This window comes from Stegastes partitus, unplaced genomic scaffold (genome assembly GCF_000690725.1).
Source record: "Stegastes partitus isolate 25-593 unplaced genomic scaffold, Stegastes_partitus-1.0.2 Scaffold1226, whole genome shotgun sequence".
Classification (NCBI taxonomy): Eukaryota; Metazoa; Chordata; class Actinopteri; family Pomacentridae; genus Stegastes; species Stegastes partitus.
Genome location: NW_007578957.1, coordinates 90809 through 110053, shown reverse-complemented (window position 1 = coordinate 110053; position 19245 = coordinate 90809). Strand labels below are relative to the sequence as shown.

General features: G+C 43.1%; 1 protein-coding gene across 2 annotated transcripts in view; it reads left to right on the top strand.

Annotated features, from left to right (window-relative positions):
- The window catches only part of ccser2a (coiled-coil serine-rich protein 2a), a 56797-nt gene extending 38481 nt beyond the window's left edge, over positions 1-18316 (top strand). Inside the window, exons 9-11 of one of the 2 annotated variants that reach the window (XM_008297512.1) lie at positions 1529-1675; positions 8303-8387; positions 13067-13240. In XM_008297512.1, coding sequence (XP_008295734.1) covers positions 1529-1675; positions 8303-8387; positions 13067-13158 — 324 coding nt within the window. In that variant the 3' untranslated portion in view covers positions 13159-13240. Of the gene's footprint in view, positions 1-1528; positions 1676-8302; positions 8388-13066 lie in introns of both variants that reach the window. The other variant, XM_008297511.1, reaches the window with a different exon arrangement.
- Positions 18317-19245: the final 929 nt, after the last annotated feature.

Here is a 19245-nt window from a genome sequence, read left to right as displayed (position 1 = left end):
TAGAACAAACTTGGTTCAGCTTCTGTGAATATTCTTGGTCATCGGGTTCATATTATATCTACAATTAGACAGTCAGAGGCTACTGAACCTGCTGTTTGTCCTTGGAATTGGTTGAGAGATAATATTAAAGTTGGTAAAGAGTCAGGTAAACAGAGGGAGGTGAAGTGTTAGAGAGAAACTGCTGAGAGACATAAGTGGAGGAACAGCTGACTGAATTGAACATAATGGAGTAATGAGAAAACAATAGGGGAGCTGTGTGTCTATGGGAGAAGGTCTACTGCAGTATAGCGCAGTGTGTGTGTGTGTGTGTGTGGATGAGAGTGTGTGTGTGGAGGGCTACGAGGAGAGAATGGGACAGAAAATGAAAATGATGGGAGAGACAAAAGTGGAGTTATCAAAGATAGAAAACTGATTTCTCAGTCCTACTTGATAGAGAGCAGCTTTGGATGCTGCTTCCACCGCTGCCGAAGCAGACTGCTCCTGATTATGCACTCGTCTCTTTTGAGCTGCATTGAAGTTTGCACCAAAGCCTGAAAAATCCAGCAATTTCTGTCGGATTCTGCCGTAGTCTTCGCAGACAAGCACAAGTCTCTCCGCTATTTATTTGCAAATCAGAGGGAAAATGTGGGATTTGACGTTAAATTGTTACACAAAAAAAAAAAAAAAAAGATTACACAATGATGTAGTGGTCATGATTAGTTGCTCTGANCACAATGATGTAGTGCTCATGATTAGTTGCTCTGACATTCTGTTTCATTAATGGATTGAGTTAATTGTTTGAGTTTTAAAGGAAAGGTCAGTACAAGTGGTTCGTCAGCGAAACTTTTGACTGATGACAGGTTGCTAATGAAAAGTAGTATTTTGCGAGCATGTGCTAATATCAAATGTCAACGAGTTTAATTTACTACATTTACCATATAAAGGTAATTGTAGCCGTTTTCAGTCCCATCAGTTCTAATCTACCCTGTGTGCTAATCGTTTGCCTTTTTTTTCACATTCGTAGAAGTGGGGCCTAATATTTCATTTCTACGCCTTAGAAATACGAAAAAGATTCCAAAGATTTTTTAAATTAACTTAAAAGCAAGACGGTATCACTCATTTTGCGATATTTTTAGTTTTTTTTATTACCTGTGAGTGGTGATACCAAATGCTCGATATTAATCCCGACAAAAAAATCCTTACACAGCCTACTTTGCTTCATTACTTTCTTCATGCTCTAAAGATGGCCTTAAGAAAGTTTCAAACCATTTAGTATTTAGAAAGGTGAACTGAGGTGGGTGTAATTGCGCGGTGGGTTCACTCGGCAAAGAGACATGCTTTCAGTACCTTTGGGCCTTTTTTTTTTACATTTTCCTTGATTTGATTTGATTGCTGTACAAAGTGGCAAGCTTTTAAAGAGTATGATAGCAGAAATAAGAAAAGGGCTGACCCAGGTTTAAAATAAAATCAATGATATAGCTTCCAGTTATTGTGTTGTGAGCCTAATGTGCTTTCTTTTCCTTCTTGCCCCCTCCCCTCCCTCCCTCAGCCTGCTCAGGGACGTCAGGTGAGGTGTCAGTGCCACCACCAGAGGGCTCCCTCTTCTCTACGACAGAGCGACAGGCAGATGGACAGACGGATGCAGCACCACTATGACAAGGCCACTCAGACGTACTGGAGACCACCAAACCAAGCTGTGAGTCAGCTGCAACTGTTTTTCCATAATTAGATTTTTAAAAAATCTTAACAAACTGTATAAAAGCACTTCCCTGGTGCAGTAATGGTCATCATACTTGGAAGATTCACATTGGGATGCACTCGTGACTGTCTGCATGTATGCAGCATGTTGCTGACTCACCCTCATTAATTCCCCTCGCCAGTTATCACTTCTCCGCTGCCTCTCTCTGGTAAAACATAATTTGCAAACATTTTTTATTAATTCTCCCACTGATAGCAGTATAGGTTTGTCTGTTTTGTTCAAATCTGCAGCCCAGCCTCCCAGTCATTCACAAGCGTGGACACCCTAGAGGGTTAAATCACTATACCGTGTCCTCTCCGTGGAGTTACAGTTTATTAGGTTGTCAGTGTGCTTGTCACACCGTCTTCCACTCCTAATACCCAGATCTCACTGAACAGGGAGCTGTGAGGCTGGTGTTAATGCCGGAGTGATGGAGAAGGGGAGAAAGATTTATTGGAGGAAAGAAGAAGACAGAGACAGAGAGAGAGAGAGGGAGAGGGAGAAAGGTGGAAGATGGATAGATGTGTGTTCAATATGTTCAGTGTCATGGCACACGAGTAGGCTGTGTGGCAGCCAAGTATTGATTCAATAGTAGGAGTGCCACAGGCAGGCTGCCTAGTAAACACTCCCCTAATTGACTTGCTCTCAGTTAAAAGGGTGACACACACACTCTCTCACACACACACAAAAAGGCAGACATAAGCAGTATAAGGACATTGTATAGAGAGAGAGAGAAAAGGGAGATTCCAAGTCATATCTTTAATTGTAGCACAAATAAGGCACAAGCAGTATCATGGTTATCATTAGGGGTCAGACACAGCTTTCATACGCAGACTACAGGTGAAAAATAAAGGACGAACCCAGCTTACTAACTACAGTAGATTCCTGCTTGCCACAAGAGCATATGCTTCAACAGTTGCTATGACAACCATCAAAGCAGGGCTAGCTGCACTCGATGGGAATCAACTCCATAGTGGGAACATCTATCTGTGACCCGTACTACCTGGTGCATAATGACGCACTAAAACACAAAACACAGTTGGACAGTTTTTTTTTTTTTTTTTTTTCTGCCTGTATCTCTTTTCTTTCCGCTCCCGTTTTTAGATATTTCTTTGTTTGACACCGTCCTCCATTTTTGTTTTCTTCCTTTAATCTACATTACAGTGTCGTCACCGGAGTGGAGAGCATTTCCTGCCTTTTTTTTTCTTTTCGCAGCGTTGTGGAGATAAACACATTATGTTAGTGACATTTTACTTTTCAGAGCTTTCGATCGCTCTTAAAGGTTAGCTGAGTTCTTTTGTTGCGTTTTTTTTGTGACAGGTAAAAGAAAAGAGTAAACAAATAACAGAGAGAAAGCGATGTTTCCTGCAATGTCTTTCTTACTTTTAGATGCTATCAAAGCTCTTGGTATCGCGGCGACGGGTTTAGAACCTGCAGCAAGCTTGGGTTCAGTAAGAATGTGCCTCGCTTTTTTAGCTCGTCTGTTTTTCACATAGTTTTCCGTGTGCTGCTTCTTTGTGTGTGGCTGTTCTCTTTCACCATTTTTTTTTTTTTTCTTTTACACAAATAATATTTTCCATCTCCCCACTCACAGATTCATCGAGTTTGGCTGTCTTTATTTCACTGTTCAGTGCTCCTCCTCTAACACACACATGCACACACAAATTCATAATCTGGTGTCATCTTTATTGTTTTTTTTTTTTTTCTTTTTTCCTCCAGCTCTCTGAAATGCCCTTTTCTGTTGATTTTCTTCTCCTCTGACATTTAAAGTGCTGCTGTATCAGAGCACTGGAGTAGCTCTTGCCCTCTCTGGAGTAGCTGTATTTTTGAACGCTACGCTGAAAGAACCAGTCAGGATTAATTTTGATGTCAAAGGCCAATAGCTATAATCTTTTTATAGCTTTAATGTGGATATATAGTTGCCTTATCAGTGGTCCTGAGGGTAAAATGTACACCCCGATAGCAGGAGGTCTGGAGTCCTTTGCTAAGTCCTGCCAACATCGTGGTCGTGGACCTCTGAGAATCCTCACTGTGCTTTGAACTCAGATTAAGAGTGTAGCAAAAGAGGAAGCTCACGGCCTATGACCCTCAAACAGAGCAATGCATGAGCGATTACTCTTCAGCTCATTATTCTAGCAGCGTCTTTAAACAGTTAATACTTTCCACTTGCAGAAGCTATTCATTCCCATTATGTTTTCTTAGGAGCCAAAACGATGTGGGCTGTTGCTCCGAAGGCTGCTTTAACCCATCTCCTCACTCGTCTCCCAACTATTTCAGAATCTGTAGGGCGTCTTTGGCAGCGTATCCTAACCAACTGCTTTGGGCACCAGCTCCTGCAGCTTCTCATTTTAATCTGCTTTCAGTCCAATTTTGAGTCCAAAAGCATGCTTAGGAAAAAAAATAAAGTGTCACAATATGAAGTGGGTATAGGTGCGTCGGTGTACAATGTGCAGACAAATATTGAACACGCTCGTCGCAGCGAGACGCACGTGTAGTGTGACATTAGAAACTACTTAAATGTCACTTGTAGAAGAATAATCTTTGCAAATATCTCCCGGAGCAATCACAGCGGCAGAAATGTTTTCTCTGCCTCGTCTTCCTGTTGCAACAAATAAAACATGAGCAGTATGATTTTAGTAATTTCAGCGGTACAATAGAAAGCCACACAGCCTCGTGTTTGCCTTTGTGTTTCTGTTCTTTGTGCACGAGTTGGAGAGAGACCCCGATTGCCTACATTTGTTTGTGTGTGTGCACGAGTGGGATATGCCACATGTATCTCTTGTACTCAAGTGCGGGGCACACTCAGTGTGACTGAACAATGAGTTCAGCCGACTGAGGGCTGGGGAGCCGACCTTGTTAATAACCCAGATAAACAAACACATAGATGAGCAGCAGCAGTGAAACAATGGCAACACAATAGGCAGTGTTTCATCAGTGGCAGACAGAGAGGATAATTACAGCTACCCTCCTACTCCCTTTCTGCCTCTTTAACATCCTCTTCTTCATCTTTTCTTCTCACGCTGCCCTTCATGTCTTTTTTTTTTTATCGCCCCTGCCCTCTCACTCCATTATTTTCTTGCCTCACTGATAGCTTTCTTTCCCTGTATTTATGCCTCCGTCACTCTTTCTTTGACATTACTACTCTTCTCGACTTCTTACCTCGGCTTTAATTAGATCATTTTGCTGTCAGAGAGAGAGCGAGGACGGAGAGGAGGGTTAGCGATCAGTGTTGAGCCGGAGGTTGAAAGTTTTTCCCCTCTCGGATCGTGACGTTACCTCCACCCCCCGTCTGCCCCCTTGCATCACAGACACATCCTCACAAATGCACGCTCATTAATACAAACTGGTATAGCAGAGTCATCTTGGACAGGTGAGGATTTAATTGCCGAAGTCAGCCAAGCGAAACATCGCGGCCAGACCTGTGGAATTAGCTATAGCTGCTATGTAAAGCTCCGTGTACTGGATTAGGGGATCCAAGCAGAGAGGGAGAGAGGCCGTTTCAGGGGCACAGCCATGTCTTCTAAAATTCTGTTGTTGTTTGATGAAAAGGTTGTAGGATCACAAAGAACAACTTTTACTTGACTTTTAAAATCTTGTCCTACTTTGCCGAGTTCTACCATCTGCTTTGGGGACTCTGCACAGAAGAAGTAGATTAGCAAATCCTGAGAGTGCATTTCAGTCAGAGAGGGGCCTCTAGTGAACGTACTACTACCAACAATACTGAAATGGCAGTTGAGGAGAATAATACTTCACATGCCCAAAGATTCTGTTAAAAAGGATTTATTATCGCTCTGCCTTGTGCCGTAGCATGACGTCATTTTTTTTACATCCTGAACAAGCTCCTACATCGTACATTTACAAAATGGAAAACAACCAGGAAAAGCGTTTCCTGTTCTTGGGTTCTTTTCAGCACCTATGTGATGCTGGTCTCTTCTGAATGGTACATTTTTGGAGTTAACAGTCAAAAAAGTAGAATTTAAGCTTAACTGACGCCAACCAAGAGAGGCATGAATGTGATAATGTAGTTTTTTCTGTCCGAAATGAGTTTGAGACTGCTTGAAATGTGGCTTTTAAACACATGTAGTGAATTTTAAGGACATATTTAACTGGATGCTACCTCTAAAGGGGTTAAATATGTATTGTTTTCTTTTTTCCAACTTTGAACTGCTAAATTCCAATCCTTGTCACTGCGAGCTCAACTGTTGTTCCCAAACAAACATGTGCTTCCTTCACAACCTTGTGAGCTTTAACGAAAGGTTGTAATGTGTTTGTTGTTGAGGTTGAACCCCCCACAGCAGGGGCCACAGTTCACCCCCTGCTGTCAGCACCCGACCAGCCAGGAGGAGTCACGAGTGCAGCAACAAGAAAGGGGACCTTTGCTTTTGCTTTCGATTCACGAGCAGTTTTGTTTGATGAAAAAAAGTCCGCCAGAAGTATTGTCATCGAACCCAGGGTCTCTGTGCTGGTGGGAGAGAAATGAAAGAAGTTTTGATGAAATTGATGGATGGAATATATAAACTATAACTTTTATATTTTCCCAATTTCTGTCTCACTGCCCCCGTGAAGCTCTGTCAGCCTTTCATTGGAGAGGCTTTACAACGATGAAAAATGTAAAAAAAAAAAAGAAAAAAAAACCTGACAATCTGAGCTGCTGCTGAGTTCTAATAAAGCTGCCAGACACTGTTAGAATCGTTTGAGAGTCCTCCAACATACCCTCTTGTTCTCATCGCCTAAGGTTTTCCGCTCTGCAAATGAAGCTTCGACAGGAGGCCTCTGCCGAGACCTCCCGCTGAAACAGTTGTTGGTGTTCAAGGAAGGACATGGTCGAGAGCAGATCAGGGAAACTCATTCCTCCCTCCTTCAGTGGTCGCACTAGGAGGCCTCTGAAATAGCCTCTCCTGGACCCGCTGAGAAGTTGCAACCTTTCCCTTTTTGTCTTCCATCTCTCACTCTCTGCATTCCTTCTTCGGTGAGACAGATTTGGTGCCTCTTTCCTCTGTATTAGAGTTCGATTTGAGAGGTGGCCCTCTCCATGGATAAGAAAGAAGTAGCATTGATGCAGTTTCAGTCTGTCTGTCTGCTTAACAGCCACCCCTTCACTTTGGCTCTCCCGATGGGGAGTAGGGAAGTTTGAATAGTTTGACCCCAAGATAAATGTGGTGCAAAGAGAAGGGCTTTTATTCTCACAGGCTTGTGCAGCGAGTTACAGATATTGGCCAAACAAAGTGGTCAGATGGCAGCATAATATGACAGATAGAAAACAGGCTGTAATATGCAGTTTCTGTTCTGCATTTATGTAAAAAGTGTAACAATTATACAGAAGAAGGAAAAAATTAGTATGCAGATTTGCCCAGCGGAAAAACAACACGGAGCTGATTGGAGGTCTCTTGGTGTCGGTAGCAGAGGATCTGTGCTTTGTTTGATTTCTCACTCTGATGCTATTTCGACCTCTTAAATCCCACTACCCACCGGCTGTCACAAACTCGTGATGTAACAGCGAACACTGGAGGCAGCAATTATAGACACATCACATGCATGTGCAAGGCTTTTGGAAATTAATGAAAGGAGTAATTCCCGCACTAGGGATGCTAATAGTCAGCCACATTATCCATTACTATTCAATTAGTTGTTCATATGAATTAAATGCAGTGGGTGATCTTTTACATGCTGATAGAGATACTTCAAACGACAGACATGTTACACACAGAGGGAGTTCAAGTTAAAGGCACACTGCTCCAGGAGACTCCAGTCAATCCTGAATGTGTGAGCTTCAGCCACAAGCCATTAAATGCCACAAAAATCTTTGTCATGGTGACCCGTTGCTGGCCAAACTCCCACCATGCTCTCTGTTTGCAAACATGGAACCGCCTCCTCACTGAAGTACAACACAAATTCACTGCAGTGTTCCATCTCATTAAATAGTCAGAGGCTCCACCTGGTGGCACAGTCAGGTACTAACAAAACACATCTTCTGACATGCATATTCCTCGTCTTCTGTCTTATTTATTCATAGATTTGTGATCGGTTCAATGATTAGTTCATTGATTAACAGTTAATCATTAGCATCCCTTGCCTGCACATGATCTGCAAAAATCATTATTGTAACACAGCACTGAACCTTCCACTGATTTTGAATTGAACATGGATCCATAAAGCACAGATCCCAGTAGTGAGTGTTCCAGATCAGCATGAACATTATCTACTTGTATGCAGCTTCAGTGAATGTATATCACGCCGAGGCATTTAGGAATAAGTGAATTATTTGAAAACCAAAAAGCTTCTCAAGGTGAAATGAAAGTTGACGTTACGGGCTTTTTCTTGTCGATCCCATTAACACGAAAACTGAGTTTCTACTTCAACGAAACCTTGGGAATGATGGATTTAACACTGACGTGATGCATCAGTCTCTTGCGTGCTGCTGTACGTGGGCATGTCTGCCGTGTTAATTGGACTATCCATACTCATTAACAATGTGTTCATTCCTGTGAGTGTTGTTTTCCATGTGAGCATGCCTGTGTGTGTGCGTGTGCGTGTGTGTGTTCTGGTATGTCACGCCTTTTGTCCTTTGTGTTTTTCTCTGCGTAGGGTGTGCTGCCCACCCCCTTGCTGTCCCCGTGGCAGGCACAGCACCAGGGCTTGACCCGTACCAGCATGCCCCAGCGCAGACAGAGTGAGTCACTAACATCCTTCGCAGCCTCTTCTCTATCTTTTCCATAACGCAACATATTCAGCGGTCTGTAAATAGCCTGGAAAAAGTTTGTCTCTGCTTGAAACCCTCTAATACGCTGAACCATTTTTGATCCAGTTAGTAGGAGTGTTTGTTTTTTTGTGTGTGTGTAGTTACAGGACTGTTTGTGTTGCATGCCCACTTTTAGATTAATTTGGAACAAGATTAGTAACTTGCAGAATACTTCTTCTTGTTTGTTTTACTAAACACAGACTGACTTCTTATCCCTTAGCAATTAATTTTCTGGTGTCCAATCCTACTTTGTTTTCTCCCTCAAACCTGCAGATACCTGTGTTTCTATTTTAATAGCCTCCATAGATTGTAGACATAATTTGAAAAGTATTACATTTACCATCGTTGGCAGTACAGAAAGTGCAGATATATATATATATATATATAGTAGCAATGAAATCAATACCAGTCCCTCTATCAGGGGATGCGGGGTCTATTTTTTAACAATGACTTACACATGATCTTTGCTTTTGACATAAAAGTGAATCCTGCAACATGCTTCTGTAGACTAAAACAGTTTGACACCGCTCACAAAGACAGGACTGCCGAAACAGTGACAGCACAGTCACAGCCACCTCGCCTATTTCAGTGAGTCCCACAACAAAGCTTTTGTATTGCGCTGTGCCGACAAGGTAGCGAGTAGCGCAGGCAGGTAAAGAGAATGAGAATGGGTAAATAGACTTCAGAAAAATGCACATATGTGAGAGTGAAGAGCACAAAATAAGGAAAGAAACAAAGAAAAGAACCCATGCTGGGCTCCTTTGAGCTATCTCGGTGGGGCTTGGCTTTGTATCGAGAAGGAAGGTGGAAAAACTGTGGCACAATGTGTGGGTTTTTTTTGTTTTTTTTTTGTGGTATATTTCAAGTTATTTCAATATCACTTGTGTTTGTAGACTCTTTTGACAAATATGTGAATACAACACAGCCTTCGTTCAAAGTGCCTTTTGTTTTTCTGACCACTTGATTGCGTGGCCTAATTAATCAAAACACATCAAAAGAATGTTTGCACAGTTGGAGAAAATGTGTAGGAGGCGAGTGGAAATGACACGGAAACATACGAGAGCATAGTCAGTGTGCTGTCATTTTTAGATATAAGATGAAAAACAACGACTGGAGGGAAAACAAGTGTATTTTTGTTTCACTGGATAAACCACTAATGCTCTGACCCCCCACTGGGAGCCCCGGCTGTAAACAAACCAACAGAGTTCTTGCCAGCAATAAAGATCTGTAGAATAGAAAATAGAGACATAATTGGAATGAATGGAGGGTTGCAGTAATTATATTTCGTACTAAATTGGTTTGTTTGTCGAGCTAATGTTTGACCTTTTCTGTCAAGCAGGGCCTCGGTCTTAATTCTGGATTTGAAAGTTATCCAGCCCAATAAGTATCTGTCTTACGTGTCTCTATCGTTTTCTTCTCTCTCTCTTTCTCCTACATCTCACTTCATCCCCTCTCCCTGTCTTTTAACCCTTTTCTATCCTTAATACTTGTGTCTCTCGCAAATCTGAACATGAATCTCTTACGTTCTCTCCCGTCTACCTCCTCATGCATAATGCTTATGGCAAGGAGTGGAGCACCTAGTGCAGTACTTCACTGACACGGCGTGGTACAGTAACCCTTTCTTTACCATGAGATGGACATGCCGCCCTGTCAGACCCCAGCTCCTGCACGCTGGGCTGTGGTCTGGCGACATGTGGCATGACAGAAGCATGTCCTTCTACATTTGCGTTTGCATGATTTGCTTTTGGGTTTTCAGTTTTGACTTCAGCCTGCTCTTCCTAATGGGTGAGAGTTTGGGGTCACAGTGATGCTCTTTTGGTTGTGAGATTCTTTGAAAGTGCTTTTTGTTGGGTATTGAAAATAGTTTTTTCTGTTCTTTGTTTATTCCGTCTTTTAATTTGATCCCTCCTGTTCAATTAGAAAGTGCTGTGCATGATTTGCTAAATCCTTCTATGTGGATTTCTTTTTCTAGATTTCATTTGTGTAACAGGTGTTTGACTATTCTAAGTGTTCACCCTGAAAGTTGAAGCATATTGAAGGGAAGAACATTTACGAATAACCCCGTGTTATTGGATGTAAATACACATTACTGCTGTCCTTAGCAATCGCCTTCATTCTAACTCCCCTGTCAGAAGCAGTTCAACACAACAAGCAAAAGACGAACCTAAAAAAAAAAAACACATTCCTACACTCGTTCCACAGGTTATATTCAAACACATTAAGTCGAATCTTGGAGAAAACAAGCCAACAACGTGCCAACATATTGACAAATGTCATCTGCCTATGCGCTGCAGTCACCCTGTCTTCCTACAACCAGCCTGGATTATTTACATCCTTTCAGTCCAGTCATTCACATTCCTGCATGCTGCTTTTCTAATCGCAAACCATTCCTCAAACCGAGTGAAGCCGGAGATGAGATCGATGATCTCGACATCTTCCAGGTGTCACAAATTGGCACGTTTCTTGGTTGGATTTTCTGCGAAAGTGACGGCTATCATTATTAGCCTGAGGTACTTACTTCTTGGCAGCGTTCTGAAGAGCTCAAAATAATTGCAGCTAATTATTAGTATCTGTAGCAGACAGCTGTAGATGCAAATAATTACTGACTGTGACCCTATAGACGCAGCGTGTCGCTATCTCTGCGTGGCTTCTTCCAGCTGGGGCGGCTATAAATATACAGTATGCAGTCAGTACAAACCGTGCAGTTAAAGGTGTCATATGTTGCTGATATGGTTATGACAGTGAACATTTCAGTCTGTATTTAACATGAACTCCTCCACCCTTAGCTAAAACATAGTACAAAGCCTGTTTTTATAATGTACTGGCTTGTTTTGCTCTGAGACAGGAGCATAATCGTTTTGATAATTTCCGTCATATTTTTTGATACCACCTGTAATCTGTGCTCTCGCACTGAATCACAGTAGGAGTGAGTTCTATCCAAGATATATATATATAATTAAAACAGCAACGTCTGCTCATGGTTTGAGTGGCTGACTAATCAGAGTCATTGTAAGACACAACAGAAACTTTCTTTTTTAGGAGTTTTTAAGTACTTCAACTTTAAATAAAAGATTTCTTTTCTCAAAAAAAACAACAACATGCAACAGCACAGTGACACTGGGAGGTGGACGGGGCTTTTGTAACGGCCTCGTGGACACACTGTGGCAGGGGACCAGGAGATGGAGCTGTGGCCCCGGACATCCGCCGAACACCGGCAATACAAATGACTGATGTGAGACAGGGACACAGCAACCTGACCAGCACAGCTATATATTCACATCCTTTGAGATCCTTTTGCTTCCGACTCACAGCGAGCGTGTGTCTGCTAAAAACCGAGTTCAGACCTTTTAGCGGCTTTTTGATGGGTCCACGTGGATTTAGATTCTATAGGCTCTGCTCCGAGGACAGAGATGACCAAAGGCCAGTCCTCTGATTTCTGCTGGTAAAAAACTGACAGCGCAAAGATCGATACAGATTACCGATTCAGTCACAAACTAAAGTACTTTTAAAGATGTTGGGGGTCACAAGCTTTTTAGAAAATGTACTTGAATAGTGAAGTTGAATATTGACTTTTTTTTTTTTTTTTGATTTGTGTAACTGCTCTTGCTGGCAGGTTGATGGATTTAATAATCTGTCTGATCTTACAGTCTGCTGCTTATGAGCAAACGTGGCCCAGAATTGTTGTGTAAGAGGATAAAGAGATTACAATTATCTCACGGCATTATACATCCTCTTGTAAAAGCAAAATTATCTCCATTTCTTTTAAAAAGGCGAGCGCAACAATACCGAGAATCCGTTCGCTTTTCAGTAGCTGCTTCTAAACAAACAAGGCAGGAAACAGACAGACACGTCAGCAACACTTGTACAATCTAAACTAATTCACTACAGGAAACAAATGAGTTTTAGTTGAGTCCGTGTCAGTTTAGCTCTTTTATTGTAGCGCCGGATAATTAGCTTGTCTCTAACACCTCAAGAGTCGAACACGATAAGCTTCACAAAGCCAGTAATTGTGGAAGTTCTGAAAACGACTGTATTGGATCCTACAGGTGCTTTTTGTGCTCGTAAACTCCCGTGTCCCCTAGTGGAGGACGACGCCACGGTCGGTCCAAACTTCACGCGGTTCAACGGCTCAGCGGGTTCTTACACAGGCAGCAGGCATCGTAGCTCTCAGTATGAATGTTTTGAAGCCCCGCCGCAGCAGCGATCGCAAAATGATTCAAAGACTTCAGTAGATTCCAGACACTCACATGGCAAGGTTATTCTCCTCTGTTTGTTTTTAAGTGCTGAATAAGGGCTTCCTCTGTGCCTTTGCTTCTTCTATTCCAGGAATAGTTCAGTGACTAGAAATGGAAACAGGGCCGTGATATTGAAGAATAAACAAGTCATAGAAAGACAGAATTTTTTTTTTAGTTTGCTTTTTGATTCAAAATTTCCTCCCCGGCAGCGAATTAATCCAAACTTCCACGGGGATCAAAGACACTACAAAAGGGGAAGATTTTTTTTAAAACTGTCCATTTCTGGTCTTACAGAGTCTTACGTCATTACACACTGACTGCTCAATGATTTAAGTTTTTGTCTTACTGATGTTTTTTTTTTTTCGTTCTCTGCAGCCTCAAATACTACAGCCTTTCAACCCCAGTCGCAACGAGCACCTCCACCAGGGAAGACCAGTAAGAACTCCCCCCACCGCGGGCCGCAGTGACCTCACAAGGAGTAGATCGGAGGAAGGAACCCGTTTAAATGCTGACCGTCCTCTTGAAGCTCTTCTGGCAGATGTGTCTGAGCCAGAAGGCCCTGACAAGCTGAGTCATTTCCCCAGCTCCAACCTGCACTGCCTGGGTTCTTGGGCTCCACAGGGGATAACTGCCAGAGACGGTCCAGCATCAGCAGCGCAGTCTGCAGCACAGCATGGGTGGAAAGCCCCCGCTGTGATACTGCAGAACTCTGCCACTCCTGAATCTGCTGGTTCGACTTGCCCTCGCATGCTGCAGCCTCCTCGCCTTCACAAGCGCGTGTCTCTCCCCGCACTCAAGCCAGGGGGCGCTGGCGGCTTTGCCTCTCTGAAGCCAGGGCGTTCCTCTGGGCCGCCGGCTAACCAGACCAAGCAGCTGCCGCCCCCGTCTAGAGGCCTTCCCTGCTTCAACACCGGACCGCAGGTGCAGGCTCCCAGTCTGTGTCGTACTTCGCTGCTTCAGCCTCGCAGGATATCAGAGCCTTGCAGGGATCCACGGCGCACCAGCCTGGAGGAGCCCAGCCAGGGGACGCTCAAAGACCCTGGGTCAGCCAAGATCCTGATCCCTTTGAGTCGCTCATGCCTCCCCAAGCCAAAGATTCCCTGAGGAGCTTAAATCCACCCTTCAAAACCGAAAACGAGAATCACTCTGACATTGATTTTTCATCCCGTTCTCCTCGTAGCCATCATAGCAGCGCGATTGTTTCACTTTTTTGAGTGTCAAATGAACAAACCCTGAGCTCACGAAGCCCTACGGACCATTCAGGGACCGCCTGTGTCAGGGACGTCGGTATTGTGACTGCTGTCTGTACAGTATTGTTTCTAAATTAGCTCTCACATCTCCATCATGTTTGATTGACTGAAATCCAGTGTGTAGCAGCATCTCGTCTTGTCACAGCAATGTGCAGCGATGCGTGACAGTTTTCAGATGGAGGTTATTTTAAGAAGAAGTCCAGTTTATCAGCTTTGCACATGAATGCCGCACATGGAAGTTACAGTTCAGAGAAGTCAGCTTTTTTTTTTTGTGTGTTTTCTTTTGTAATCCCTGCCGGCTAATGTCACATTTTAAAGTCTAAGTTCACTTGTCCTCACACAGCTGTGCTCTCTGACACACGGGCGCATTTGGTTTTAAACATAGAGGTGACGTGATTGTGGCCTTTTGCTGTGTAATAGAAGGCCCAGGGGAGGAAAACAGAGGCAAAACAAGAAGTGGGAAAGAAAGAAAGCAAAAAAGTGAAAGTGAAATGGAAGGAGGGGGGGCTGGAGAGTGAAAAGCAAATTCATCAAAGCGCTCTGGAGCTTGTCACTTCCAGAATGAAAATATGTTTGTGTAAAAGAGGAGAGCAGCTCCACGGTGTAGTTGCAAATCCTTCCAGTTCAGCTCTCCAGACTAATATCCTGAGTGACCCTCTACGCTCGGTACATAACGGCAGAACAGGGCGCAGACCCGCTGAGTAAATGCACCTATGATGGAAGTATACGCACATAAAAACATAACACCGTGCTGCCGGTGGAGATATAATTAGGAGAAACAGTGTGCAAGTGAGGAATTAGCTTTTATAATGTAGCAGAAAAGAACCGCATGAAAAAGAAAAAAAGTTAAGTGTGCTCACAATGGAAATTCACTCGCACCTCATGTGCACACACAAAATCCACTGAAGTGTCTGTAATTTCACGGCTGCTTTGTGCATTCCTTCGATAAAAAACAGCGACGAGTAAAAGGAGGTACGATGAGAGGGGGTGACAACATGCAAGGAAGCAAATTTAATATCTGAGTTGTAAAATTCTTACTTTAAAATGAACAAAAACAAAAAAAAATCTGCCGGTAATGTGATTTAATGTCACTCACTTCCACTACAAAAACAAACAAAATAATGTCACAAAGCTGAAATTTGGAATTCATTCATCGTGAATTGATGGAAAATAAAAAAGCCCAGGTGGAGAAAAGCGACACTTGATTCGCTAGAAAAGAATTTGGGAGTAAATGAAGTAAGTTGTGAAGAGATGTGTGCAGCTGAGAGTCTTTTTTTTTTTTCTCCCCCACCTTCCTGTCACTCTCCTCCTCTCACTGTCTTGCATGTCTCTGTGGGAACATCAAAGGTATTATCACGGTATTTTCAGGTAGGGAGCCTTCGGGGCTTTAGTGGCGTTTCTGTGGGAGTTTTTGCAGAATTGTGTTTATCGCCCCTTTTCGCCGTCAAACGCTCCCGAAAATGTCCCCCGAACGGAGAGCAGCAGTGTGTTAAAAAGGCCTTCTGACAGCAACTCTGCTCTCTTCTCTGTCACGCCGCGTGACCGCTTGGTGTATGCCTCTGGCGGTGTCCGGTCTACTGCGTCCAATAATGCACCCTACATAGACAGAGAGGACACACACACATCACACACACACACATCACACACACAAGTTTTTATAGATGCACATGTACAGGAACTCTGACAAAACTCAAAGAGACGTGAAACTCAGAGGGAACACACACACACACATCGGTTCACACTTCCCGGCAGCCGCGCACCTACACACACACACACACACACACACACACACACACTCTGAATTCTATAACAAAGTCCATGAAAGTGGGTTTGTGTTGTTTTTTTTTCCGCAAAATGAGCTCTCCAAGCGCACACTGATCCATCTGTCTGCTGTAGCCAAAAAAAGATGTCCATCTCTAGATTACCCCGAAAAAACAAAACAAAAAAAAAACTCAGCAGAGGCTCGTGTGTGTGTATGTGTGTGTGTGTGTGTTTTGTGAGTCAGGATCCATGTGGCTGATAAAACATGTTTACCTGTTGGACGGCTCAACATTGTGCCAAACCAGCCAAGCAAGTCAACACCGCTCTGCGAAGCCAAGAAAAAAAACCCATTTCTTTTAATGAAAGCGGAAATGGAGACGGAGGGGGGAAGATACATACGCAGCATCAGAAGGATGCACAGCCAGAGACAATAAAAACGGAGCTGGGAGGAGGAAGAAGAAGAAAAAAAGAAGCAGAAAACAAGTGATCAAGTAGTTAAGGTGGTAATGATCAAGATAAGCTGTTTTCTGTCAGACATTATTGTTTGTGAATGGCTGTCTATAAAACGTCAGCGCGGGCGTTTATCAGAGAGGAGGGAGAGCAGACAGAATGCATAGAATGTTTGTTTGTCTGCATTGTGGGTCCAGAGAATAGCCCGATCCTTCAGCTGTGTCACTCACTGCTAAGTAATGCCAAACAGGAAATCAATGTTGCCCGCTGTGTGTATTTGTGTGTGTGTGTGTGTGCGTCTCCAGACACCTCTGGCTGCCAGTGTTCCCCTCTTGGATGAGTGTGTGTGTGAGAGAAAGATGTGTCTGCCCAGGCCAAAGGCAAACCCATGCCAGCGTAAACAGGGCAGTGCCATCCTTCTCTCCCTCTGCTGTATTCCCTATCTCCAAATCAATGTCCCTGCTCAGTTTAGCAGGCAAGCCAATCAGTCTTGCTAGCTATGCTATAACAAAACCACAACTGGGCTAAAAAAAAAAAAAAACTCTCTGCAGCAAACTCGGATCAATTCGAATGCGGAACTTTGATTTACTTTATTTTGCAAGAAGGCACAGAAATTATTAAGCTGCATTGCACAACGGGGAGGTTGTTATTACCCCGAACGACACGGGACCGAAACCTTTGCTGGCACCTAGCACACGCGATCTATTTATAAAGGTGCTTTCCTGCAATACAATGAAGATGCACGTCAATGGAGGCTCATTACTTGTAAACAGGAAATCCATTGATGTTCAGAACGTACGGTGGAGCGAATGCACAAGAAGAAAAGAAACCGGCAGCACATTTGCAATTTGAAGCCACTGGTTTTGCTATAAAGCTATCGCTGTATGCTATGATCAATATTTGTATGCTAACAAAAGAGCACATAACTTAAAAGATGGATTTCTTTAGCATTTTAGCGCCCTTTAGCTCGTTGTTTCCCCACAACTTTCCCATCTCGTATCTCACATGAATGTTGCTTCCGGATGCAGCTGTTTTACGACACACAAAAAAACCACTAGCTGCCTGAAACCGCACTGCAAAGAGACGAATAAAGTCACACAATAGAGCTGTAACGAAGTGGTGGAGACCCAAAATGGAGCTTAAAGGAGAAGTGATATTGGATTTGTAAATACGACTTCAAGTAACGCTGCTGAATCTGTAAGCTGCTGTTTCTGCTGTGGTTGAAAAAAATCTAAAACCATTATCTGGATCAGCTTGTTTCCCCCCTCTCTGCTCCTGATGATGGTTTTAAAGCCGAATTCTGCGTTTGAAACTGAAAAATATGCCTTCAATTATCTCTTAGAGGAACTCTGCTGTTATACTTGACTTGTGGTTTCTGTGTACGCGGTACAGCCTGCTGATGTACTTTTACGGCAGTTTCTTCTCTCGAGTGTTGCTCTTGTCGTGTTCACCGTAGCAGAAATACCAACTAGAAGTATTAGCGGATAAAGCGCCACGGTGTAGCTGTTCATATTTCTTCCCACATTATGCAAGGTCACTGTATTTATCACTACCTGATCTCCTACGTCAGCCGCTCTCAGCTGTTCGACATTGTCTCCAGTACACTGTGCAATATTGTCGGAAGCACCAAGATGAGGGAGCGTTATATTTTTAAGCAACCTTTTATGCAAATAAAAGCAAATAAAGCTTTTTAAAAATTCTAATCTGAAGCACTTTAAATGACATTAACTGGATTTAGAAGCTACTTCATTTGGTTTTTACAGTAGCTGTTTTCTTTCTTTTCTCTCTCTCGGTTGCAGAATCTTATTTTCCCAGGAAGCCTCGTGAGACAGCAATAAAGGTCGAACCGAAAGGAAAAAAATAAAAGGACGGGGGTGTTTTGACTAATCTTCCTTTGCACCTTTTGGTTCTTTAATAAGTTGCTTCCATCCGAAATTGTTTACATGCTCATCTCCAGACGTGTTTTTACCTGAAACCGTGGGTCGAAGGCAAAATGTGAAAACATCAAAATGGCGGATCGTCGACGAGAGGCCGCAGGTCACAACGCTTCTCACACTGCTGATCTCAGTTCAAGATAAAAGAGAAGCCTCGTACTGTTCTCCATTGTTTTCACTGTCTGCTGGTTGCATTTCTGTGGAAATAAAGTATGATTTAAACTATGAAACCAGCGTGTTGTCGTGTGATTCTCTCATCATTAGCTCCTCGAATGTCAACCGACGTCAGATAGACACAAGCGTTGGAGGTAAAAAAAACGGTAAAATTCAAGCATTCTTCAAGAGAGGCTTGGATGAAATAAGAGGATTTTATTGTGAAATTGGACACGTTGATTTTTGAGAAAACACGAGACGGGCGACGGTGTGAAAATAGGAGACGGGCTTTATTGTGTTATCGTTGACAGCAAGTGCCTTCTTGTCAAATTAAACTAAGTAGCATGACTCATTTCTATTCATTACAAACCGTGCAGTCTCTGGACACCTTTCATATAGTCCGCTTAATAATGAGGTTACATGCTTCAGAGACGATGGGTGGGTAAAAGTCTGCCAAGCGCAAGGAGTACTGTGACACTGTCATTAACTTGGAAAAGTGGGAGATGGAGTGCAAAAGGTTCTCTCTTGAAAGGAAGCTCGGCTCTTTCATCATGCGCTGTCAAATATATGTTTAAGACTCACTCTGTTGTAATTTTAGAGTTCTGCGGGTTGCTGCTCAGAAAACACAGGTTTAGTCGAGTTATTTTATAGAAAATACTGAGAAAAGGAACCACACTGGGGGAATTCTTGTGGTGAAATGATCTCACTGAGCACATTCATACACTCTATCTGCTTGTTACAGCCGTACAGCGGAGCTTTATTATGTCTAGTCAAATAGTTGACCCCGTTCGCCGGCTTTTAAGTCAGCCTGACAAATTTACTATCTCTTGTCATTTTAAACCTCCGCTAGAATTTAAGACTATACGTTCAGGTCATCAGGAGGCCCCATGAATTTTTGTTGCTGTCCTTTCCCATCCATCCTAACCCCCTCATTCCCCGCGTGGTCGCATATAAAAGCATAAAAAAAAGGCCAAAAAGTACTAAAAGTCTGAATAACGACCATCTC